At 38.8% G+C, this 26,956-nt stretch overlaps 1 protein-coding gene across 1 annotated transcript in view; it reads right to left on the reverse strand.

The window, feature by feature from the left end:
• Positions 1-26,413, reverse strand: part of TXNDC16 (thioredoxin domain containing 16) — a 123,391-nt gene extending 96,978 nt beyond the window's left edge. The window contains exons 1-6 of the mRNA XM_011961803.1: positions 26,144-26,413; positions 17,822-17,931; positions 16,964-17,199; positions 15,964-16,046; positions 11,784-11,857; positions 10,910-10,984 (exon numbers count right to left, since the gene is read on the reverse strand). Of these exons, the coding sequence (XP_011817193.1) occupies positions 10,910-10,984; positions 11,784-11,857; positions 15,964-16,046; positions 16,964-17,141 (410 nt within the window). The 5' untranslated portion in view covers positions 17,142-17,199; positions 17,822-17,931; positions 26,144-26,413. The remainder of the gene's footprint in view (positions 1-10,909; positions 10,985-11,783; positions 11,858-15,963; positions 16,047-16,963; positions 17,200-17,821; positions 17,932-26,143) is intronic.
• Between the last annotated feature and the right edge of the window lie 543 nt (positions 26,414-26,956).

Raw genomic sequence — 26,956 nt, forward strand, 5'->3', positions numbered from 1 at the left:
TTTCAGAATATGAGGATCCATTCCACAGTCTGTGCTCCCTTACTCCAGTTCCAAAGAGGAGAAATACTGACAAAAACGGGTTAAAGGAAAAGTATCTCTTGGGATTTTCTTGCTCTGTTGATGGGGTAAAACAGCCTGGGGCTGCTCTAACTAGGTTCTTCCTGTCCCAGAAAGGCCTTCATTTTCTTTGGCATGCTTTTCCTGAGATTTTCCTGCAATAACTATTAGATAGATAAGATATTTGGCCAAGAATTGAGTGGGTGTCAGAAAGAAAAACAACGAAGGGTCTACCTGACCCTATTTTTAGAGCAGCAGGCAACTCAATTTTTTTCAAGATACAGACAATTTTTGTATTAGATTTCTGTCATCATTCAAATTCTCAGAACCCAACAAAAAGGAAAATGTAAATATTTTACCATACCAAAACCCCCAGGAAAAAAAAGAGAGGAAGAAATGACTTTTATCTAAATTAATTACTGTGTATTATGACAGGGCAGATTCACATACAAAAAGAAATATCCCAAACTCTTTTAATAAGTATTTCTAAATTAACACAGATTAAAAACAAACCAAACAGGTAGAAGTCACCTCTTGAGAGCACAATAATAAAGTTCACAAATATCAGTCTTTTGTCATAAATTATATATTCTCCTATTAGCTTGTGTCTTATAAAATTCTTACTACTAGAAACAATTTTATGACCTTAAAATTTAAGAGTATTTCTGGTTTTCCCATTCTTAACAACCAAAAAGTAAAACTTCCAAATTCACCATCCACAAATCCAAAATTTAAGCACCTAATATATGTCATGTACCACGTATGTACTGGTAGAAGCACTTTGTATAAAACTTTGCAGCTTGGAGATATAACCATTAATACCAATTAACAGAGCTGTGAGGAATTCAAATCTAAGAAAAGCAATTTTTTCTTATAATTTCCCAGTAAAAAGTATGTCATTATCGAACAGGCACCCACCTGACAATATTGTATAGGAACAAATCTGATACAAATAAAAGAATGAGCAATAGCTCAATACCTATTCAGAAGAGACCAGCATGGGCACAGTTCAGGAGTTTTAGAGGAGGACAGTTGTAAAAGTAACTTTCCCCTGAGGTTATACAGTAACAATGCCTAAACACTCAATCCTTACGGTCTGCAATAATGTGTTAAAGAATAAAATATTAGTAGAAACTATGACAGTTAAAAATAAATCTTCTAATATTTGAAGTTCACGTTATGAGTAGTATGGTAACATAAAAGGAAAGGAACTTCTATTTTCTAATAAAATACAGTATTGTCACAAGAAGTACCATATCTTAATAAAGAGTCAGTGAGGTTTTACTGTCTCTTAACTGGATTATCTTTTCTTTTTGCATCATTTGGTGATTTTTTTCTTTTGCATCATTTTATTTTATTTTTTTTTTTGAGGGTCTTGCTCCGTCACACAGACTGAGTGGCAAAATCATAGCTTACTGCAGCCTCAAACTTCTGGGCTCGAGCCCTTCTCCTGTCTCAGCTTCATCCGAGGAACTGGGATGACACGCACACATCACCATACCTGGCTAATTTCTAAAATTTTTTTGTAGAGACTGGGGTCTCATTATATTGCCCAGGCTGGTCTTGAACTCCTGGCCTCAAGTGATCCTCTTTCCTTAGCCTCCCAAAGTGCTGGGATTACAGTGTGAGCCACCTCACCTGGCCTGAGGATTCTTAGGAGTCAACAATGAGTACAGGTAAAAAAGAATGGGCTGGGCACAGTAGCTCACTTTTTGTAATCCCAGCACTTTGGAAGGCTAAGGCGGTGGATCACCTGAGTTCCAGAGTTTGAGACCAGCTTGGCCAACATGGTGAAACCCTGTCTCTACTAAAAACACAAAAAATTAGCCAGCCATGGTAGCAAATGCCTGTAATCCCAGCTACTCGTGAGGCTGAGGCAGGAGAATCGTGTAAACCCAGGAGGTGGGGGTTGCACAAGGCCGAAATCGCGCCATTGCATTCCAGCCCGGGCAACAAGAGTGAAAAAAAAAAAAAGAAGAAGAAGAATGGCCTTTCATTGCAACTGCTGCCTCATGGCAAATATCCCCAGCAACTGCCACACCACGAACTCACATTTGTTTTTTCTTCTTAACTGATAAATAAAACTTCCTGCATTTATATATATATAAAACAAATAACATTTTAGAGCACTGGGCAAAATCCATAACACGTTATTTTCACGTGTTATTTTGATCATCACAATAATCTCATGAGACTGCAAATATAACACACAAGAACAAGGAAAATAAATATAAATTGCTCATATTCTCCATCAATAAAAATCACTTGGGCCGGGCGCAGTGGCTCACACCTGTAATCCCAACATTTCGGGAGGCCGAGGCGGGCAGATCACAAGGTCAGGAGTTCGAGACCAGCCTGACCAACATGGTAAAACCCTGTCTCTACCAAAAATACAAAAAAAAAAAAAAAAAATAGCCAGGCGTGGTGGTGCAAGCCTGTAATCCCAGCTACTCAGGAGGCTGAGGCAGAAGAATTGCTTGAACCCAGGAGGCAGAGGTTGCAGTGAGCCCATATTGCGCCACTGCACTCCAGCCTGAGTGATAGAGACTCCATCTCAAAATAATAATAATAATAATTAATTAATAAATATAAAAATCAGTTGTTACTTTCCTTTTCTAAATACAATCATCTCTCAGTATCCTCAGGGGATTGATATCCAGGATTGATTCTTGGATACCAAAACCCATAGATGCTCAAGTCCCATATAAAATGGCAGAGAATTTGCTATAACCTACACACATCTCCCTGTATACTTTAAATAATCTCTAAATTGGCCAGGCGCGGTGGCTCAAGCTTGTAATCCCAGCATTTTGGGAGGCCGAGACGGGCGGATCACGAGGTCAGGAGATCGAGACCATCCTGGCTAACAAGGTGAAACCCCGTCTCTACTAAAAAAACAAAAAAAAAACCAGGCGAGGTGGCGGGCGCCTGTAGTCCCAGCTACTCGGGAGGCTGAGGCAGGAGAATGGTGTAAACCACGGAGGTGGAACTTGTAGTGAGCCGAGATCCGGTCACTGCACTCCAGCCTGGGCGACAGAGTGAGACTCCGTCTCAAAAAAAAAAAAAAAAAACTCTAAATTACTTATACCTAATACAATGTAAATGCTATGTTATACTATATTTTATATAGTATATATGTTGTAGTATATATAGTATAGTGTATATGTAGTATATATAGTGTATATATAGTATATATAATATAGTATATATGTTATACCATATTTTAATTTTATTTTTTTTACTGTTATATTGTTATATTTGATTGCTTTTTTCAAATATTTTTGATGCACTTGGAGTTGAATCCACTGATGCAGAACCTGTGAATATAGAGGGCCAACTGTATTACCATTCTTAACCCCATCTGGAAGCTGGAAGTAAAATTTTCCTCATATAGTGAATGAACCACTCAATTCTACCACTTTTCACTTTGTTATTTAGAAAGCAGAGTTAAGAATTTTTAGACTGTAAATCCAAATTCTCATTTTTAATTTAATTTTCATTTATTTCACAAAGTGTTAATATATAGGATTCGAAACACAAAAGGTACCAAAAAAGTTAAAGACTGAAGAGTCTACCTAAAAGTCCTTCATCCCCCACCCCCAGCTTCCCCATATCATTCCTATCAACCAATATGTTCAGTTTTTGTGAAACCTTGTAATATTTATGCCACATACATGTATACTATATGCATTTATATGTGCCCCTGTAGAAGGAAATCCTATGTTGCTCTCCCAGTGCTCCCACACAGATCAAGTCTCCTGAAGATCAAATCTAGCAAGACAGAAAAATGGAGAATTCTAATTCTAGGCATGTTTCCTTTTCTCCAGGAGCCATCTGCTTCCATTCAAAGAGAAACAAAACATATCTGTGATATTGCAAAATATATATTTGGTCCCCAACCCCGTTTCCTGGCATACAACTCTTGATATCCTTACAATCTCCAACAAACTGATGTCTTGTGTAAGCTAATGTGCTGACTGATAGCTGGCGGACAGCTTTGGGATGAGGCCTGGTACTAAAAGACCAAGGCATGATTAGAGGGTTAGGACTTTCAGCTCCAACCCTCAATCTCTGAGGAGGAGAGGGGGCTGAAGGTTACTTGGTCACCAATGGCCAATGGTTTAATCAATCATATCTACACAACAAAAGTCTCCATAAAACCCCAAAGGGACAGAGCTTGAAGAGTTTCCAGATAGCAAAATGCACAGAAGTTCCTGGAGGGTGGCATGCCACGGGAGGGCATGGAAGCTCCACGCCCCTTCCCATGTGCCCTGCCCTATGCATCTTTTCATCTGTATCCTTTGCAATACCCTTTGTAATAAACCAATAAATGTAAATAATTGTTTCCCTGAGTTCTGTGAGCCACTCTAGAGAAACAGCCAAGCCCGATGAGGGGCTTGTTGGAGCCATGGGAACCCAAATTTATAGCTGTTCAGACAGAAGCATGGGAGCTTCTGTCCTATGTGACTAGCATCTCAGGTAGGGGGCAGTCTTGGGGACTTGGCCTTCAACATGCAGGATCTGATACTATCTTCAGGTAGTTACCCTCAGAATTGAATGACAGGACACCCCGCTGATGTCAGCTACGGAGTTGGTATGTGGAGAAGACTCCTCAAACATCTGGTCGCAGAAGTATTCTATGCTTTGTGGGAACAGAGGAAAAATAATTTTTGTTTTTTCTACACACTATCTTCTCTTCCCCAGAGTCAAATGCTTATATTTAGGGATAGAGGCCTTCCTCTTCTGCTCTTACATTCCACAGTAAAAGATAAGCACTTTCTTTTCAGAGGGGAAGAGTAAGTGTGTCAGCTCCTATATAAACTCGGATACTAATAATGTTGAAGTTCTCCTTCAAACCTTGCTATGTATAGGAATAAGCATCTGACTCTTGCCTTGTCATTCTGCAGAGAACTAGCTATGAAGATAGCACTATCATGCTACTCTGGCTGCTGTTATTGCTGTAAGGTCAGTTCTCTAATTCAGAAGTCTTCTATGTGTGTATAACATACATATATATATATATATATAAACACAGACACACAAGTAGGGTAACAACTCAGACTCTTCAGAGATTTGGACTTAACACCCCCTCTCCTATGTAAAAAGTATTATGCTATGCCCTAACCATTTGATGTATTTCACTTACTATATCCTGCAAAATCAATGTGAGAAAATTTTAATAGACTGACCAGTCACTATATTTTAAATCAATGTTTCAGCAATATTGTAAATATCCTATCAAAAAAGGTACATAATTGACGATAATGGTCCAAAAATATATGTTTCAAATATTAACAATTAGTATAAAGATCATCCTAAGTTTACACTTGTTATTCTATCTCAGATTTCACTAACTTAATTTTTTCTTCAATTCCATATTCTGAAAATAACAAATTATCTAAAACGATCTTTTCTGTTGACGAAGTAGCAAAGTTCAAGTGTAACTGTAGGTCACTGGTCCAGAGTAAAACATTCTAAATAAGGAACAATTCAAATGCTTTGGGATAAAAGTAATAGCATGGGTTACACATTTTTAAAAAGCAAGCCAAATAAAGTAACACATATTCTGTAATGCAAGCTTTTAGTTCATAAACAAGTATTTTGAGAACAATCCAAACATTTGTAAATATTTCTTCTTCTTATTAGGCTAAGTAGTGGATTTACATAAAAAATAATGTAGTTAAAATTAATATATTTTCATATGTATGTCAATGAATTTTTGTAAATGGAGGCAATCCCAGGAAATTTTGACTTGCCTGTTTACTAATAAAATGTAAATGTAGAATTATATATGATATATATATACAGCTCTTATGTACATATCTAATAGTAGGTAACAGTATCTTAGAAAAAAGGCAAGAATATAAACAAAAAATTGCTTAGTAATAAGTTACAGTAATAATATCCTTAATATAAGAGAAATACTATTTTGCTTATTATTAATAAGTATAATAGTTGTAACTAGTTCATTTTTCAATTTATAATAAAAATCCATAAGGTTGAAAGACACAACATTAGTATGTAGAAATCAATCTTTCATATACTGGTATATATATTATACCAAGGTATATATATGTGTGTATTTATATATAATATCTATTATTATGATACCTATTCTATATAAATTATTACATACATATTACATAAATTATGAATACCTATATTATAATATATAATATGTATTATATATAATTATATAGAATAGGTATTAATAATTACTATAATTATATATAATACCTATTCTTTATAATTGTATATAACACCTATTCTACATATTTATATATAATATGTATTGTACATATTATATATAATACCTATATATGTATTTAATACCTATTACATATATTTATATTTATATTTATATATTATATATAATACCTATATATGTATTTGTGTATATATACATATATACATATATGTATACATATATATGTAATACCTAGGTATATATGTGTATATATATTATACCTCTTATATAATAGATAAAATGTATATTTTTGTATATATTATATAAGAACATATCAGTATATGTCTGTACATGTGTGTGTATCTGTGTATTAGAAAAAAAGAGTTGCAAAGTGCTGGGATTACAGGCCTAAGCCACCGCGCCTGGCCAGTTCAAATCTATTTTTATGAGTAGTATGCAACTGTAAGAGTACAACAGAGAAAAAAACTGCTAGCCAGGAACTGGGTATTTCAAACTGATGGTTTTAGCATACAGAAGTAAGAAGATAGGTTGTTCTTCATGGCAATTTGCAAGGTACAGCTATGAGACAGCACACTTTTTGGTATAGTTCTTGAACATCGTAAATATCATCATTCCTGGGACCTTTTTTTTTTTTTTTTGAGATGGAGTCTCCCTTTGTCGCCCAGGCTGGAGTGCAGTGGCACAATCTCGGCTCACTGCAAGCTCCACCTCCCGGGTTCACGCCATTCTCCTGCCTCAGCCTCCCGAGTAGCTGGGACTATAGGTGCCCGCCACCACACCCGGCTAACTTTTTTTTGTATTCACCGTGTTTGCCAGGATGGTCTCAATCTCCTGACCTCGTGATCCGCCCACCTCGGCCTCCCAAAGTGCTGGGATTACAGGCGTGAGCCACTGCGCCCGGCCGGAAATTTTATAAAACACTGTATTACATAAGTCATTTTCTCACATTTTAAACAAAAATGAGGACATTGCCTCTTTGGAATTCTGCTTCCTTGACATTTATTTTTTTCTCTCAGTTTCTTAAACGGTGTTATTGCCCTAGGATGCTCCCTGGCTGACCTATATGTTGACAACACCTGGATGTACACTGCTCCAGGGCTCAAATTCCTATATATGCCTAACTGAGGCATGACGGACATTCCACTTGCTAAAGTAGACTCATATTCTGTAAATTTGCTCTTCTTCCTTGCCTATTTCAGATGGTGATCAGACTAGATCTGGGTAGCACGAGAGATCAAGAATTAACAAGTTTGTAGTTCTACTATTACCAAATTAACCATTACCAAGTCCAGCTAATTTCCCCTCCTAAGCATTAAAAAGAAAAACCCCCTTTCGCTGTATCTACTCTACCTCCCTAGATTATACAATGGTCACAGAATGGTTTATACATGTGCTCAAACCCCATAGAAGTATCTCACATCCACCAGAAAGATCTCTCAAATACTAATCTGATCACATCACTTGCCTGCGTACAGCTCTTTGCTGGGCAATCAGGTGTTAAAGTGGTCAATCAGAACAACAACAAGCCAAACTAAAAGTAATAATCAAGGTTTCACTTACTAGGAAGGTGCAAACAAGATGCAAAAAAGAGAGGTACTGGCTCAACAATGTTACATTTTTCATCCCTTGGGAGGACCACAGGCAAGGGTCAGGTGGATGCAGCGCAGGCAGTGCAGACACAAGGACTCATCTCATCCCAAGGAGTCCCAAACAATAGGCCCCACTTCTTTATGGACCCGTGGACTTGAGGGAACAAAAGGGGTGTAGGTAGGAGTGGAAAGGCCCTGACTCAAAGATAAGAAAAGCACTTTAGCCAAGGGCTCTGATAAGGAGGCCTCAAAATGGAGGCAGCGGAGCTAGGAATGCAGACGTACATATAAGCATAGGGGCCTAAAGGATTAGGAGAGGAATAGGCCTATGTCCTTGACCTCAATTTTCTCTAGAAAACTGCAATGTACTGCTTGTGTGCCAAGTGTGGTACGGTGAGGGCAGCTTGCCCCCTGTGAGGTTTGACAGGCATAGCCTTGGAATATTGCATATGATCAGGCCTGAAAGATCACATAAGGATGTTGGCCTAGAGCTGGACTCCTCACTTTTCAGTGGCTACCCAAAAGCCTAAACTTATACAAAGAGAAAACAAAAATTCCCTTCCTCTGACCCCATGTCTACTCTTCTACTCTTATCTCCTGCTTCACATTTTATACTCTGGCAAAACCACCACCTTGTCCCAACTACTTCTAACCTCTATGACAAGCTTGTCCAACCTGTGGTGGCTCATGGGCCACATGCAGCCCAGTATAGCTTTGAATATGGCCCAACACAAATTTGTAAACTTTTTTTAAACATTATGAGATGTTTTTGCAAATATTTTTAAGCTTGTCGGCTATCATTAGTGTATTTTATGTGCGGACCAAGACAATTCTTCCGATGCAGCCCAGGGAAGCCAAAAAAAAAGATTGAACATGGCTGCTCTATGCCTTTGTCACAAAGTTCCTCTTGCTTTCCCCATCTTCCCCTTTTTCACCAAGTACTTATCCTTTAACTCTCATCCCAATTGCCACTTCCTTCAGGAAGCCTACCTAATAAATATCCACCCTCATTCTAGACATGAGTAACTATTCCCTTCTCTGTGGATCCATTAGCCCTTATGCATACATACTTCTACTATGTTCCTTACTTATCACATATTAATAATAGATCCTGTTTCTGTATCTGTCTGTGCAACACTAGATTCCTAGAGAACAGAAGCCATATCCTATTCTGTTTTTTATAGCCAATGTCTAACAAGTGTCTGGCACACAGCAGGAACATGGGGAATAATCTATTTGTGGAATTTGTGTTCTATAAATCAGCATTAGTACAGCACTTAGAACAGGACACTACTAAAGGAGGATTGAATGAGCTGAGCCTCACGGGGTAACCAGTTTAGATAACACAGTCCTCAGTGCTGACAGCCTCTCCATATCTAGGGCCAGCTGTTTCAAAACCACCTTATCATCAAGTTGTTCAATCCACATTGGATATGCCACTCCAGCATTTGGTGTCAAATGTGGATTCATACTTTATGAAAATACTTTTTTTTCTGTTTCTTCACCCTCATTTCTGGGTCATCAGGTATCCACTGGAAAAACAGCTGCTAACTAGTAAGCTTCCTGAGAAAAAATGTCATATCTATTACTTGGATTTCTTGCTAAGCTTCATAGAACTCCCACCATCAAGATGGCTACCGCTCTGTCCCAGGAAAGGGATTCCAAGGAATTCCTTCCTCAAAAGACCATCTTCACTCATTACAACTGGTTCCTTAGTCTACAAATATCAGGGCCCATGGTTGTCAGGAACTTCTAAAGGCCTTTTGTTAACATATTATTGGGACTGAACATTTATAAAGTGATAAGCACAACTTTTCACCTGTAAGTTTTGAATTTCCAGGAGTTAAACTACCAATTCTTGTAGGTAAGAGAGGAACAGGAGACCCAAGGAGAAAAAGACAGTCAATGTCAGCAAAGGTCTTAGTGGACAACAGGCTTATAACATTAAATTGGAAAAGTCCATGTAAACCTGTGTCCTTAACAAGTCATATTTTCTAACTCTGTTACCGAAGAGAATATCAGACTTAATTCAGGAGAAGATTCCAAGAATGGACCCCAGATAGATCTAAATACCAGGCATGGAGATTCCAGGCCAGAAAACTTAAACTTTCTTTCTCAGTAAACACTGAGGTATGTGCTGGGACAAACTCTTTCCATACTAACTGGGCAGGCACAGTGCTAGAGAATCCAGAAAGAAATCCAGCTGGGATAAGAAAGCCAGGTACTTAAAAAATCCCCGTGAGAATAACGAAGATGAGTGGCACATGCCTATGGTCCCAGCTACTCTGGAGGCTGAGGTGGGAGGATCGCTTGAGCCTGGGAGGTGGAGGTTGCAGTAAGCCAAGATCATGCCACTGCACACCAGCCTGGGTGACAGAGTAAGACTCCATCTCAAAACAAAAAAAAAACAAAATAAAAAAAAACAAAGACGAGGTTCCTACCTGGTACTATGGTCTAAATGTTTGTGTCTCCCCAAAATTCATATGTTGAAATTCTAAATGCCAATGTGATGATATTAGGAGGTCATAAGGGCAGAGCCCTCATGAATGAGATTAGTGCCCTAATAAAAGACCCCGAGAGAGCTCCTTTATCCTTTTCATCATGTAAGGACACAGGGAAAAGATGACCAGCTATAAACTAGGGGCCCTAACCCAACACCAAATCTGCCAGTACTTTGATCTTGGACCTCCCAGATTCCAGAACTGTGAAAAACAAGTTTCTGTTGTTTATAAGCCACCCAGTCCATGGTATTCTGTTATAGCAGCCTGAACAGACTAAGACATCTGGCAAAATCCTCACTCCACCAGTTGGACCTCACTTGATATGGTTTTGTTGAGTCATCTACTCTTATAAAACTATTTCCATGTTTCTGTATACCTTGCCATTAAAAAAAATTTTAGATCCTTGATGTGGGAAGATAGATTAGGAATTTGTGTTAAATTGTTGCCTACAAATATAATGTTAAAATCCTGAAATATTTTAATTGTGGTTATTTAAAATGAAATCAATAAATAAGTAACAAGTAAACAAATGAATAGGTAGCCCCTGTACTTACAAGAGAACATGGGCGACAATAGCATTCACATCAAACAAGGTGTCAGTAGGGAATTCTCTAAGCAGTACGTTGCCCCTATAAAAAGTTTTAAAACATAGTAATATTTAAAAACACAAAAATATTTCCTTAGAATTCAATTTACTTGTGTATCAAATACATTAGCTTATAAGGTCTTTCATGTTACAGCCTGTGTCTTAACCACATACCTACCAGAGTCCTGGCACATAATACAACGTTCTCAAAAAATATATTAACTTTGAAAAGCCTAGGCTCTGGACCTGGCAAAAAGGCTAGACAAAAACATGAGTCCAAACAAGGATTCCTACCAATCTCCCCAACTCACAATCAACACACACATACACATAAATTCCCCAAATTGGGCTGGGAAGAAGGCAAGAAGGAAAAAAGTGTCCTCAGAAGGTCCCTGAGAAAACAGGACCTCTCCCCACTTCTTCAGCCAAATCCCAAGGATTTTAGAAACCTCAGATAGATCAAACCCAAGTGCAGAGAGATTGGTAGATCTCTCAAAAATAAAGTACATTTATTTCACACCCAAATGTGGACCTGACATATCTATCCAGAACACTAAATTTGGTAAGCACTTGCTTACCAAGCATTTGTTGTAGGAGTTGACACAAGAGCCTCACAAAACTACCTTGTAAGGTAGGTATTACTCTCTGTTTTATAAATAAGGAAGTTAAAGTACAGAGAGGTTAGGTAATTAGGTAACAAATCTATCACTTGGACTTTTGGTTAAGCTTTACATGATCCCCCCTACATATAACTTTATTCTAGCTCAGTGATATTTTACATATTTAAATATTCTAGAAGTATAGCTTTATATTTGTCCAGCACACTCAGAAAAATAGCTTACTTGAATAAATATGCTTTCATCAAATCCTTTTCTTTTCCACAGTATCTTGATATTTCTTCTTTGACACAATTGACCTTTAAAAGAGTATACTTAAGTTTTAGCATATATATCAAAAGGTCAAGTTTCTTGGTTGGGAAAACAAGAAGGAGAATTAAACACTACAGCTTGTTTCAGGTCAAATTTTGTACTTTACTTTTTTTTCTCATTTGTATACTATAATTGTTCACATATTCAAGTGCATGAGATAACCCAAAGAAAGGCACTATTTCTGAATTCAGTCTCATGGAACAAGTAGGTGGCAACCAGGTAGAAAAGGAAGGACACATTTAAGGCAAGACAAAAAGTATGAGCAAAAGCCAGGAAGCACAAAAGTGAGTGCTAACTTGGGATGATGAAAGCATCTCAGCAGGTGGAACACAGAGATAGCACATACTGCTGGTTTCCCACCCAAAATCCATCCTTCCCTTTTGTTTACTAACAGAACTTTGCTAAAAGCAAGTGTTTCATTAACAGGCTTTCCCAGCCTCCCCAACAGCCTGCAATGGCTAAATGGTATTAGGAGGAGTCACTGGGTTGGAACTCCTAAAAGGCTCTTAAAAGCAGGCTGATACTTTTGCTCTTTTCCCTCTTTCTGGACCAAAAATAGGTAAGACAGCTGGAGTACCAACAGCAATCATGGACCATAAGGCATCTTTAAAGAAGCTACTTGCTAAGGATGGCACAACAGAAAGAATGAACTAAGTCAATGATGATGTCAGAGCAGCCATAGCAGCCCTAGATAGCTTATAATCTGAACTCTAAGTGAAAAAAATATATAACAACAATCTTGGCAACAACATGAAGATAAACAGAAGGCGAAAGAACACAAATATAAGGAGAGTTTAAAATAGTATCACATTAGTATAGGTCAAGGATGACTTAGACCAGAAGTAAAGCCAAAAAGGACAGAAGACATTCAAAAGGCTTTTTACAAATACAATACATAAAACCAGGGAGAAGACTGAGCATGTACATGCAGACTGGGATAGAGAAGGAAAGGAAAGAGGAAGAAAACAGCGAAGGGGTTTCTAGATGGGGCAAATAGGTAGCCACCAAGGTTAACTAACCAAAACTAAGACTAGAAGAGAATAATTATTTTGTTTCGCATTTGGTAAGGTTTTTGTTTCTTTTAAGAGGGGGTTTTCCAGTTGTTCAATTTAATTTTAATAGGATTTGAGGAAGAAGAATAACAACTGGAGAAGCAACATTTGTTTAAAAAAGTACAAAACAGGAACCGACACTAAAAAATTAGAAATAGAGAATCAGAATTAAAGTCGGAGTATAGCTATAACGAAAAAGTAAATTTTAATAGATGTAATTTAAATTTTTTAAGTTACAGCATAAGGATGGTTGGTATTATGACAATAGATGTGAGCATTCATTCAATTCAAAGTATATTTGAACGTCTACCATGTCAGTCACTGTTCTAGTCATTTAGGGTACAGGTAAGTTCCAAATAAAAATATTTAGCTTTAGAACTATATAAAACAGAGACAACTTAAAAACTAATTAATATGTAGTGTTAAGTGCTATAAATAAAAAAAAAATTACAAAGGGATAGTATGTGATAGGGCATTTTAGAGAGGAAATCAAGGAAGGCTTCTCTGAAAAGGTGACATTTGCACAAAGAACTGAAGAAATGGAGTAATGCATACAAATACACAAGTCAGTAAAAGAGATGAGTTCTAAGCAGAGGGGAAAATATCTGCAAAGGCCCTGTGGTAACAGTACCTCCAGCAGGTTCAACTAACAGAAAGATGACCACTATGTATTAAGAACGAACTGAACAAAGTGGTGGGTCAGAAAATAAGATCAGCGACAAAGCCAGTGTCCACCATACTCAAAAGTTTCTATTTGATCATAATTGCAATGAAAGGACTTTCGCAGCATGGTAGTGATGTATCCTGACACATCTGGCTACATATGGAGAAAAGTCTGTCACGGGACAAAGTGAAGGAAGAAAGGCCAATTATTAGGAGGTTGTTGTGGTTTCCCCAATGAGATGGCAGGAAGAAGTAAAAATGAAGGTACAGGAAGTGGTCAGATTTGAAAAGTTCTCATAGTAGAACCAAGTAGTAGATGGATTACTTATCAGAGAAAGAAAAGTCAAGGATGACAGAGCTTTTTGTTTAAAATCTACTTTGATACACTAGATTTCTTCTGGTTATCACTGTATAATATATCTTTTTTTTCCCTTCATTTACTTTGAAGATTTCTGAAGCCTTTATTTTGGATGCATTTCTAAATAGCTTTGGTTAGGGAAACAAGAAGGAGAATTAAACATTACAGCTTGTTTCAGGTCAAATTTTGTGCTTTACGTTTTTTTCTGATTTGTATGCTATAATTGCTCACATATTCAAGTGCATGAGACAACCCAGAGAAAGGCACTATTTCTGAATTCAATCTTATGGAACAAGTAGGTGGTAACCAGGTAGAAAAGGAAGGACACATTTAAAGCAAGACACACAGCTCTAAATAGCATATAGCTTTCTTGGGTTATTGTATCCAGCTTGACATTCATTGTCCTGACTAGATTATGTAGTCCATTTACATTTTAGCATTTTCTTCATCCTACCTCTTGCAATCTTAACTTCTGAAAACAATCTTAAATGCTGCTTTTTGTGAAATCTTTCCCAATACCATCTGTGACTTTGCACCTCAAAAGTCAACTATGGGCTTTCTTTCCTTTAAACTTCAATAGGCTAGGCATGGTGGCTCACGCCTGTAATCCCAGCACTTTGGGAGGCTGAGGCAGGAAGATCACCTGAAGTCAGGAGTTCAAGACCAGCCTGACTAATATGGTGAAACCCCATTTCTACTAAAACTACAAAAATTAGCCAGGCATGGTGGCGTGTGCCTGCAATCCCAACTACTCGGGAAGCTGAGACAGGTGAATTGCTTGAACCCAGGAGGAGGAGGTTGTAGTGAGCCAAGATCGCGCCACTGCACTCCAGCCTGGGTGACAGAGCGAGACTCCGTCTCAAAAAAAAGAAAAAAAAACTTCTATGGCACTTTATTTGTATCTCTCCTATTACAATGATCATAGTTATTCTATTTAATAACTACCATTCTATTCCAGTTACTATATGCATAGTTATTTAGTGACAGTCTACCAGTTACTAAACAGTATGATTATTCCCTTTTCAGTTTCCTACCAACCTACTACTTCATTTCTAAGTTTCAATTTAAAATTTTATTCAGAGATCCTTGGAGATGATTGCCATTATCATTCTAGAGTGAAATCAGTTGTTCAAAGTTAATTGAGATCTCTACACATACAGAATTGACACATTTAAAAAATAGGTATTTTTTAAGGTCTACAGCCAATGTTGGTTAACGTTTCTGTGCTGTCTGCCCTGGGAACTCCAGCTGCAGAGACCAAGAGCGACAATAGCCATCTCTTAGAATAGAAGAGGAAGGCTAGTGAACTAAGAAAAAATGTACTCAGAAAGTCAGGTAGACATTAACCTGAAAGAATTGAGTATCACTGGGTTACCCCTCATTCAGGTGTCTGATGTATAAATTCTAAGTTTAAATTAAATAAAAGGCTTACATATCTATGTAATCCATGATGCATGTGGAAATTTTCTATAATACTCTATAGCAAGTTTGAACATTTTTTGAGAAAAAAATTAAGTATGTAATGTTGAGTTGTTATAACTTTGTTCTAAAAATAAATGCAAAAAAGTGAAACATAAACCAGTATAAAGAGTTATAAGAATAGAAAAAAAACTATTCAATTACCTCCATTTTAAACGTTACTGCAGTTTGTGTAATAAAAATTTAAAAACGGTTGAATTCTGGCTACCTATTATGAAATATTCATTAGGCAAAACAAAACAGAACAAAAACCTAATTATAGGTTTGAGAAATGATACCACAGGCCCAATAGAATGGTTTACAACATAAAGTTAAATTCTAAGCTAAAAATTTTTAAACAGCTTTCTGTCCCCTCTCTATGTAGTATATTATACAATAATCTGAAACTATCATTCTGTGCTTCTGTTTATTCTTATGGAAAAAATATATTTCTACTTTGGAAAAAGACATGAAACGGAAGTATTTTAAGATATTCAGTCTTAAGCCATAAAGTTGTAAGATGTTTGTCACTAATATTTTAGTAACATAAATATCTTTCTACCTTGGCAACTGAAATTCCATAGTCCTGCAAAGGTCTAACAGCCCCATTCAGTTCTTCAAGAAACACAGATGTTCTTGGGGAATCTAAAATAATAAATGTTTCATGAATGTTTATGAATTGCCCCTTAAAAATGAATTTTAAAATCTGCAAACACAGAGTAATTTGTCCAACTAGCATACAACAAATAATTAAACATATCTCATTACATATTTTCACACCCTTATTTTACTATCGCCTCATTATTCTTACTTCTAATGTTTTTATCATGACGTATTTTAACTTTGTAAATGGACCTTAAACACTTACTAAAACAAGAATATGATGTTTCATTCAAACCTAACATTTGGCATTTTTCCTCCAAATTTAATACCATATACACAACACACATATACACATACAAAAACTTTCCAAATGATTTTAAAATACCATTTTCGAATCACAATTATAAGGGAGCCAACAGAAATGTGTACTCACTTCACTTACTAACTCCAAGAATAGTATTTTTAAGACATGAAGACTTGAATTGGACTATCAAAAAATTATTAGTCATGTTCAATAGTTATATTAGTTAATTCAGTATAATTAACAATACAGCTAAAGCAGGGTATTAAAGTATTACATTTAAAGTTTTAAAAAACTTAAAATACATGCTAAAAACATGAGAAAGTATTCTTTCAGATGTTATGTTAGTAGCTAATTCTTACCTTGTATTTACTATGAACTAAGCATATAAGTAAAAGCATTTAATCCTCACAACAAACTTATAAAGTACTGTTTCTTGTGAACAGATGATGAAAGAAAAACACAGACAAGCTAAGTGACTTAACCAAGGTCACACCACAGGCCGAGTGGCAGGAGCCGGATTCAAACCCAGTCAGGATTATAGTAACAGCTGTATAGCACATATTATTAATCTTAACAGTAATCTCCCACTGAGCTTATTGATTAAATAGCAATAAAAACATCACAAGAATCATATTAGAATTTTAAAAATACTTACCAGCTTGACAAAAATAAGCTAAAGAGGCTTTTCCTGGTTGCAATGTACTAAAATATTTCTGAGGACTCAGTTCTAGTAAAGAGTCTACTGTTGGCATGTAAAAACTGCACATTATGACAAAAGAGATCCCAACTCTAAAGACATTGAAGCCAGAAGACATCATGAGCTGCAGCTGCATATGAGTGGAAGATTTTGACTGCTTTTTCACCGCTGTGTTCTGTTTCCTAAGACAACATCTGGCACAGAGAAGGTATTCAACGAGAGTTTGTTGAACAAATTTGTTAAATGAATGAATGGAGTAAAATCTGCAAAAAGAAAGTTGTCATTAGTCACATCATTTGATTTTGCTAGTAATTTATCGTAAAAATTTGAGGGGGGACAATATGTAACAACACTGACTTGATAATACTATTGATTTTTGATACTTACAAAAGGTATCAAAGCTATCTAGAAAATGCTTAATTTAGTATTTAGTTAAGCTAATTGTCATTTTCAAGGGTTCTAAAATTAATTCTCAAACATTAATCAATCCATTTTTAATTGGGTATTTTGTTTTTATCTATAGTTGATTATGAGAAATAATCAAATAATTATTTAATACCATTTAGATGGGAGTCAGATATCCAAAATATGCCTAATATGTTTACTTTTCCTTTAAATCCCGTAGAAGAAACCTATTAAAACAATGGAAGAACTCCTTCTAAATATACATAATTTGTAATGCCTAACCCTTAGATTTTTTTATACTGCTTAAAAATTTAAATATCTTTTTCAACTCATACTTTAATTCAACTCTATGTTCTGAAATCAAATTTGTTCTAGACATCCTCCTCTTATCTTCTTTCTTGGTGTACTTACTTCCATGCTGTCCTTTGTATCTGCTGTTAATTCTCTTTGTTTTCTATTTTGCTACTTTCAAATTTTTCTTGAACAACTTCAGGAAGTTTTCTACTGATGATCTATGTTATCTACATTTAAAAGAAGAAAGTTTAGAAAGAATAGTATAATATAAAAACAGCCACAGCTATAGGTGAAAATTTTGTGTTAGAATTTTTAAAATTTCAAACAGGATCCATCTCTTTCAAATGTAAGCTCACTATCTCAAAATAGGCAATAGGAAAAAACAGCAAAAGATTATTTCTATATACTTCTAAAGGTAGAATTTTTCAGCAAAGAAAAAAAGATCAAGAATCTGAAATGTATGAAAAATCATATTCAATTGAGTATTTCTTCTGCTCATTCAATATTATCAATAAGCACAAAATATCTCTCCCTAATAAGCCAGTGTTCCTCAAAAAAAAAATGAAGCAATTACTCATTGGTTATTTCCTAATAATTCTGTTCATCAGAGATAGTATATATCAGTGAAAAAATTTGCCATCAATTTTTAATGAGTCAAGAGTTCAAAAACTCAAAGTAAAATGACAAGCAAGAACTATAAGAGGTATATAAAAATGTAACTTTAATGACATAATTAAGGGATATCATTGACATTAAAATTGATTATACATTGTAACCATTTTAAACCAGCCTATTTTAAAGATACTTTATATTAATAGGGATGTTTTAAAATAGGTCATCCACTATTTTCTTCATATTCTGGAGAAAATGAATGCATTTCTGAGGCTAAGGGAATAACTATATAACGTTCATTACTGTATATGAAATAACTATAACCTAATTAAACCATACAACATGAAAAGCACAGGTGAAAGATTTGAGTACAGAATATCATCTTTCCTGGCCTCTAGGTTATAATTTAACTATTTTAACACTAAATTGGACACTAGTGTTAACACATTACTCTTCTCCCCTAGAATGTATTCTGTAGCACAAAAGGTCTAACCAGACAGCCAATGCTTAAATATTTTCCCGTATCTTCTATCTCGTTGGACAAACCAGGTCATATATGTGAAAGTACTGTGCTTTTAATCAGTTAGAGACATTGGTGTTGTTCTAACATACGTTTAGAGTTAGGAACTCAGTAGTAATCTCCGTAGTTTGTTCCATCTATGGTAAGATTTGATTATTTTAAAAATTACTTAAAGCAAAGAATACCACATGGGTCAGCTAGAAGTAGAATTTATGTCTTCATAATGAAATAAATACTGAATAACGATTTAAGCAAAACCGTAACAACTGTTGAGAGAAAGGGAAGAAAGAAAATAAGGAGACATGCAGCTAGGGTAGGAAAAGAAATGAAAAGAGAACTAAATTTTCAACTTTCACAAAACCAAAACCAAGTTTACTGAAAATAGGAAGGTCAATGCCAAAATAAACAGTGAGCAGCTAAAAGTAATTGGCTCTAAGGAAGAAGAAATGGGGGCAAGGGAGTTGGGGAAGGATATCTACCTTGCAGGGCCATGGAAGAGTGGACATTTCACATGCATGGAAAATAAAACACATTTGCTCAGAGACATGTGGTCCTCATACAAAGATCTTAACTAAGGCCGGGCGCGGTGGCTCAAGCCTGTAATTCCAGCACTTTGGGAGGCTGAGACGGGTGGATCACGAGGTCAGGAGATCGAGACCATCCTGGCTAACACAGTGAAACCCCGTCTCTACTAAAAAATACAAAAAACTCGCCAGGCAAGGTGGCGGGTGCCTTTAGTCCCAGCTACAAGGGAGGCTGAGGCAGGAGAATGGCGAGAACCCGGGAGGCGGAGCTTGCAGTGAGCTGAGAGCCGGCCACTGCACTCCAGTGGGTGACAGAGCAAGACTCCGTCTCAAAAAAAAAAAAAAAATCTTAACTAAAGGCAAGAGGATGTGGGTGGAGAAAGAGAGTATCAGCAAGAGCACAGTGAAAACAAAGATACAAAAGGTACTCAGTGACTTTTTTTTTTTAACCTCTAGTAATTAGAAAAGGGAATGAAAAACAATACTTGGCCAGCCACAGTGGCTCAAGCTTATAATCCTGGCGCTTTGGGAGGCCGAGGCAGGAAGATCACTTGAACCCAGGAGCTCAAGAGTAGCCTAGACAACATAGAGACACTGTCTCTATTAAAAGTAAGAAAAAAAAGTTGTCATGCATGGTGGCACACACCTTTAGTCCCAGCTACTCGGGAAGCTAAGATGGGAGGATCGTGACTGAGGCTGCAGTGAGCCATGATCACGCCACTGCACTCCAGCCTGGGTTACAGAGGAAGATCCTGTCTAAAAAACGAAACAACAACAACAACAACAACAAAAATTAATACCACAAAAATCTAGGTATCAAAACGAAGTGATGAGTACCTTTGGAGAAATGTGGCCGTATTATCTTGGTGTGACAGTTCATTAGTATAGTTCTAGTTCTCCTTGCAGTTACTGATTACACTTAAGCTCCCTCCATCCCCCACCTCTGGGGAAGTTAGTTAAGACCACCAGATGACTTACTGTGGCCAACAAAATGTAAGCAAAAGTGACATCCGTCTCTTTCAGGCAACAGTTACGGCAGCTAGTGTTAATAAGGCCAGGCTTTACTGTCTTCTGTTGCAGTCAAGAGAAATGCCCAAACGGTGTCTATTCTGTGAGCATAAGCATAACAGAGAACCCCCAGCTAATGTGTAATAAGCATGTGACAGAGGAAGAAATAAACCTTGTTGTTTTGTCACTGAGATGGCAGGGGTTATTATAGCAGCATAAACTATTTTCTCTTAATCTGTATATAAACTAGAAGTGAGATGTCACCTTGACAAAAACTCCAAAACACTGGGTTAGGGGCCAAGCAGCATAGAAACAGTTCTAGGCCTACTCAAGGAAACATTTATCAGAGACTGGAGCTCAGCAAGTGACCCCCATTAACAAGTTTGATAAAACTGTCACTACAATAGTTTGGAGGTGACATGTACCTGATTAACTTAAAATGAATATGTACCTAGGTTCCTGTGGCTAATGAACTTATTTATAGCCCTAAAAGAAGAGGTTGGAAGATAGATTAGTACTGTGTGATGGTTGCTGTTGGTGGTGTTTAACTAGGTATTAAAAGAAAAATATTCAGAGAAGAACTGCCATCCAAAAGACTAGATGTTCAAAACTTAAAACAATCCTTAGGCGCCCACCGGAACATTGTCACAAAGCAAACTGACAAAACTGCTCAGACACAGAAAGAGGCCAAATGCTCCAATTTCAGATGTGGCCAAGAATAATAAAAATAGAAGAACCTCACACAGGGCAAAGCCAAGGACCATGGAGAACTATGCTGTAGGGCATGTGAAGAGTAAGAACGATTTGTTACTGGTCTAAAATAATGACATAAATACAGAAATGGAGTGTAAATGTTTAGAACATTTTATAGCAATTTCACACAGTAATTTTATGTTTATTGAATCTAGTAATTTTAAAATTGGGCTTATAATTTGATATTATTTCATTTTTCCTGTAATTCATTTCTATTGTGTTAGATAGGAGTGTTGTTTCAACTGGCCTAGAGAACTCAGTGAACAGAACTAGAGCCCTAGCAACATTTGCCCAGAGAGATTTCAACTGTAGATTGCTACAATCTAGAATCTGGTATGTGTTTTCCATTCTTCCTCTCTCCAAACAGGAACACTTATAGTTCTCTCTCCCAACACTGTCTTATGTATTCAACAGGGGCTGGCAGACAGACAACTTCTATCTAGACCAGTAAAGAGATGACCACTGCTGGGCATTACTCAGGGATCCCGAACTTCAGGCTTCACGTAGTGAAGATGGTAATTTTGAATTACCTCCACCAGGAAAAGCCAAGGAAGAACTACATGTACAAAGGAAAGCATTTGTTGACAAGAGAGAATGTTCAAATGTTTCTAGTTCTCTGCACATTAAAATTATACCTCTCACTTCCTTGAGTTAGGTATGGCCATGACTTGGCCAATGAAATGTGCAAGGTGACACGTACTTCTGGAAGCTTTTAAGAGTCAGTACACGTGTGCAATGAATCACAACACACTTTCCCTCTGCCATGATCACTGATAACACTCAAAATTAGGTCTTCTCTGTCAGCCCAAGTCCCAGAAAGAGAACACCACAGGGAAAAGCTCCCAGCTGATTCAACATAAAATAAACTATTATGTGACGGTTACTACGGGACTGAATGAAGGGGGAACGAAGACAGAAATGAAAATAAAGACAAAATAATCTGTTTTAAAGCAGGGATCAGGAGGCTCCTTGCTTCTAGTGAATAAGGGCCTTGAGCTTCCACAACCCTTCATATTTATTGGGTAGCAAGAACAGGGAGCAGCAGGTAAAGGTTGGTCAGCTGCTTGATTTATCACAGGTTCACATGATTGCTAACAGGCTTCAGATGTTCCTGCAGATAATCACAAGAAGCACTGCGCCTGGGGCGTGACTGGCCTCAGCATTCCTTCTGGGCGGCAGACGCAGTTTGTCAGTTTGCCAACAACCTGCTTCATGAGAACAGTTTGCTGTTCGCTCATATAGCCTCCAGTGGTATACTGAGTTGGTCACGACCCCCATTCTTTCTACCTCCAACACTATTAGGATGGAAGTGGTGGCTCACACCTGTAATCCCAGCACTTTGGGAGGCTGAGACAGGTGGATCACCTGAGGTCAGGAGTTCGAGACTAGTCTGGCCAACATGGTGAAACCCCACTAAAAAGTACAAAAGAATTAGCCAGGCGTGGTGGCTGGTGCCTGTAATCCCAGCTACTCAGGAGGCTGAGGCAGGAGAATCGCTTAAACCCAGGAGGGGGAGGTTGCCGTGAGCCGAGATTGTACCATTGCACTCCAGCCTGCAACAAGAGTGAAACTCTATCTCAGGAAAAAAACAAAATAAACTATTATTTTAAACTCCTAATGTTTCGGGGTTGTTTCCACAGTATAACCCAGTCTAGCACTATTAATAGACCTGGTCATACTAATGGGTAAAAGGATTATGACTTGAACATAAGATGACTCTTTAAAATGCAATTTGACTATTATTACAACAGATGCGAATACTAAGAGACAGGAAAAGTCACAGGTAAATGTTTTCCATAGCATGTTTGCCAATACTACAGATATACCTCCCAACTACATGAAGACTTTGACCCTTTGGGCTGGAAGAGGCCCTCAATTCTTCAGTATAATGGTCCTGCTAGCATGGATCACAGTAGGCACGTAAGATGTAACTTTTGTCTCATCCCTAAACTCTAAAGAAGTGTGTTTGCACAGCTCATTTAAATAATAGAAACAATGAGTGACATGTTTAACTAAAGACTAATACAAGAGGGTAACCCACTGTAAGAACGCCTCCGTGAGAGAAATAGAGCAAGACTCCATCTCAAAAAAAAAAAAAAAAAAAAAAAAGGGCCAAAGCGTGCACATAAAATGTTAAAGGCAATACAAGTGTGCTTTGTTCAGCAACCGAATATTAAGCTCCAAAGGACATCAAGGAGGAAGCACTTCAAGAGAAAACGCTAGTCTTCTTGTTAGTAAGGAGACAGTTTAAGGATTTGCCTTTGTGTTCCTAAGGCAGGTAGAACAGCTGGTAGCCCTCGTTAGCCCCACCAATCCCATTTTGGTATAGGGTACCGTATGCAATAGCAATTGACAAACAGTTCTGCTGGTTTTTTTTGTTTGTTTGTTTGTTTTGAGACAGAGTCTCGCTCTGTCACCCAGGCTGAAGTGTAGAGGTGCAATCTCCACTCACTGCAAGCTCCGCCTCCCCAGTTCATGCCATTCTCCGGTCTCAGCCTCCCCAGTAGCTGGGAGCACAGGTGCCCAACACAACGCCCGGCTAATTTTTTGTATTTTTAGTTTGGACAAGGTTTCACCGTGTTAGCTAGGATGGTCTTGATCTCCTGACCTCATGATCTGCCCGCCTCGGCCTCCCAAAGTGCTGGGATTATAGGCGTGAGCCACCGCGCCCGACCCAAACAGTTCTGCTTTTAAATGGTTGAAAGACTACTATGATAGGGTCATCTGTCCTCTCAGAACAACAATATTAAATCTTTATGCATTTGGACACATTTAAATTTTAGAAACTGACACCAAGCTTTTCTAGGAAACCCTTGGTTAGTTCCCTCTTTATAGGCCTAATATTCCCTCATGATTAACCATAAAATTAATGGCTTTCCCTCTCAGAAAAGAAGGAAATTAACAACTGTAACTATTAAATAAATTGTATCAACATCTGTGGCCATCATACTCAGGAAAAAGACACACTTCCTATTTTGCAACAAATGGAGCATATAATGCTTACAAAGTTCGTGCCTAAGAACATTCTGTCTGAAGTCAGCTTGCTTAGTTTAATGCTGCTACTGGAGAACAGAACCTGCTCACTGAACCAGCCTCAAATAAAATGTTGATTAGATCTCAACACAGTTTATCATTTCAGACCCAAGGAGGCAATAAAAGGAGTCAACATCTCTCCCCTTTAGAGCCTTTCCAAAGCAGTTGGGAGAAAAATCCTCTACCTGCACCCTCACCCCCCAACTCTATATACACACTCCCATTCCCCAAAAAAGAAGAAAGGAGGAGGCTATCCAGACTTGCTTCTACTGACACATGGCAGGTGGCAGGTAAGTCTCACAGACAAAGACCTAAAATTAGTATAGGTACCATCCAGATGTTTACTATCACTTTGAGCAGAGAATATAGGAGAAAAACACTTCTATAGTAAAAGTCTATTGATGACTTGAAATGTGCACATTAATGATTATGGAAGATGCAAATAGGCCATGGCAGAGAATATGCGGTGCCCTTGATTTTGACAAGTGCCTAAAACCACACAACTCTGATTTTATGCTTAAATGCTTAAGCACATTACTGCAATCAATTACAGCACTGCTGTCATGAGCATCCTGTCTCCTATTTGAAGAGAATTGTGTCCTGCCCTAATCACATTCTCTAAAAACACATGAGATGAAGTTCTTACGTTCCAATAAACAAAATCCTACTCCAAAGCATAGATGTTGGATTAGGCCTGTTAACTTCTTAGAGCAAGCCGTACCCTCTCATACACTGCACTCTCTACCTGCTCAACTGAACGTTTCATCTGAGGGATGTCTAGGTTAACAGTGCCGGGCCTGTACATCTACTACAGTGTGTCAGCAAACCTTTAAGGAACTCGAACCACACTAGTATCTGGTACCTGGAAAAACGACTGTCCCAGACTCTACAACATAGACTTTAAAGTTCCCTGTGGAATACTTAGCTAGGAAAAAAAGACAGCAACACTCTTCTTCGGCAAAGCATACGACAAAGGCCAGCCTGGACAATACAGTGAAACCCCGTCTCTCCCCCCCAAAAAAAATCAGCCGGGCATATGGCAACAGTACCTGTAGTCCCAGCTACTTGGGAGGCTGAGGTGAGAGGACTGCTTGTGCCCAGGAGGTAGAGGTTTGCAGTGAACTGTCACTACAGCCTGGGTGACAGAGCGAGACCCTGCATGAAAAAAAGAAAAAAAAAAGCATAGGACAAAGGATGGTGAGGTAAGAAAAGCTGGGTCTTGGTTGCTCCAATAAACGTGGCAATGTCTTTCACAAGGATACTGAATTCGTAATGTGCTGTATATCCTAAAGAAAACAAATTATTTCCTCTTAATTTTGCACTACTTGCTAATTTTATTCCCAAATAGGAAAAAAAAAAGTCAATAACTATGTGCCGGCCTAATACACATTAGTCGATATGATTATTCCTCGCTTCTTTACAGCAGTAACATAGCATGTATTTTCTCTCTCAGCCCCAGGAATAGCGCTACCATACACAGGTCCAAGGGCTTCAATACATGTGGAATTTAAACAGTACAGAACATTCTACTTCCTCTCCAGGCAATCATCAGACTTACAAATCTGTTTCTGCCTTTTTCCCAAAACTTAAGCCCAGAGCATCTTCCCAAATTCTAAGTTTGAAAGAACGAGCTTCCCCCTGCTCACAGATCGCTTCAACATCCATCTGACACTACTATTACTCCTCAAGAGACATATCCCTTGGGAGGGAAGTGTCTTTCACTTAAGAGCTCCGGTTCTCCCCGTTGCCCCTTTCCATCCCCTTGACCCACAAAGGGCTCCGGTGTTTCCCGCCGTTCATGCAGCGAAAACAGAAGGTAAAACGCCCTCAGGAGGCTCCCGGTGAGGCCCTTCGGTGACCCAGAGGCGGGTGTCCTAAGTCAGACTCCGGAGCTCTGCAGTGCAGCTCTGGCTACAGAAAGCCGCTTCGTCTGAATCCCCGGGTCTGCAGGCAGAACCCACAGCCTGAAGGACCGGCGCTGCCACCTACCTGCCCGGGACCTGCGGGCGGGGACCAGGGCCGTTCCCGAGGCCGCGCGGCCAACAGTTCCCGCCGCCACGCGACGGAGTAGGAGGCAGAAGGCCGGGCCGTGCCAGACTAGCCGGGTAGCCTGGAACCACTTTGCCAACCTGCGAAGGTGTAGCACCGCTCCTTCCTAGTCTGCGGCAACCACCGACTCGACGAAGTCGGCCTCCTGGACAAAAAAACAACCTGCGAAGCACCTCCTTCTCCTCGTGCTCCCTACGTGAGGCACTCTCTAACCAATGGGAAGCGCGGTGGGCGGAGCGAGAGTGACAGACGATTACAGAGTCCTCCCGCCGGCGCGAACGGGCGGTGCAGTAGCAGATCCAATCAGCAGCGTGGGTGGGAAGTACAGGGGAGGGAGAAAATAGGGAAATTAAGCCCCCAATCACATCGCGGGGCCCTCGAGCGGACGGGTACGGCGGCCCGTGGCCTTCCGAGCACGGCGCTCAGGGGGCGTGCCTGGCTAGGCCAATCGGCGCGAGCCCACAGTGCGGAGCGAGCGCCTCAAATGCTCGGGTTTCTCAGCTGATTGTCTCCAGCCGAGAGTTGTTTTTTGCAGCTACGGAGCCGAGCCGCAGCAGGAGGAGCCGAGACCCCCGAGGGGTGGGGGGAAAGAGGAGGCGGGGTCGGGGGGAGCCGCGGCTGCTCTGCGCGGGACTCCGGGTCCCGTCACGGCGCTTCCTGGGGTTAGAGGCTGGGGTGGGTGGGGGGTAAGGGGGCAGTCCTTCTCCCCTTCGACGGCGGCTCCGAGTCCAGCCCCTTCCTTCCCGCGCTCGC

Source organism: Colobus angolensis, unplaced genomic scaffold (assembly GCF_000951035.1).
Source record: "Colobus angolensis palliatus isolate OR3802 unplaced genomic scaffold, Cang.pa_1.0 Scaffold57, whole genome shotgun sequence".
In the NCBI taxonomy this organism is placed as follows: Eukaryota; Metazoa; Chordata; class Mammalia; order Primates; family Cercopithecidae; genus Colobus; species Colobus angolensis.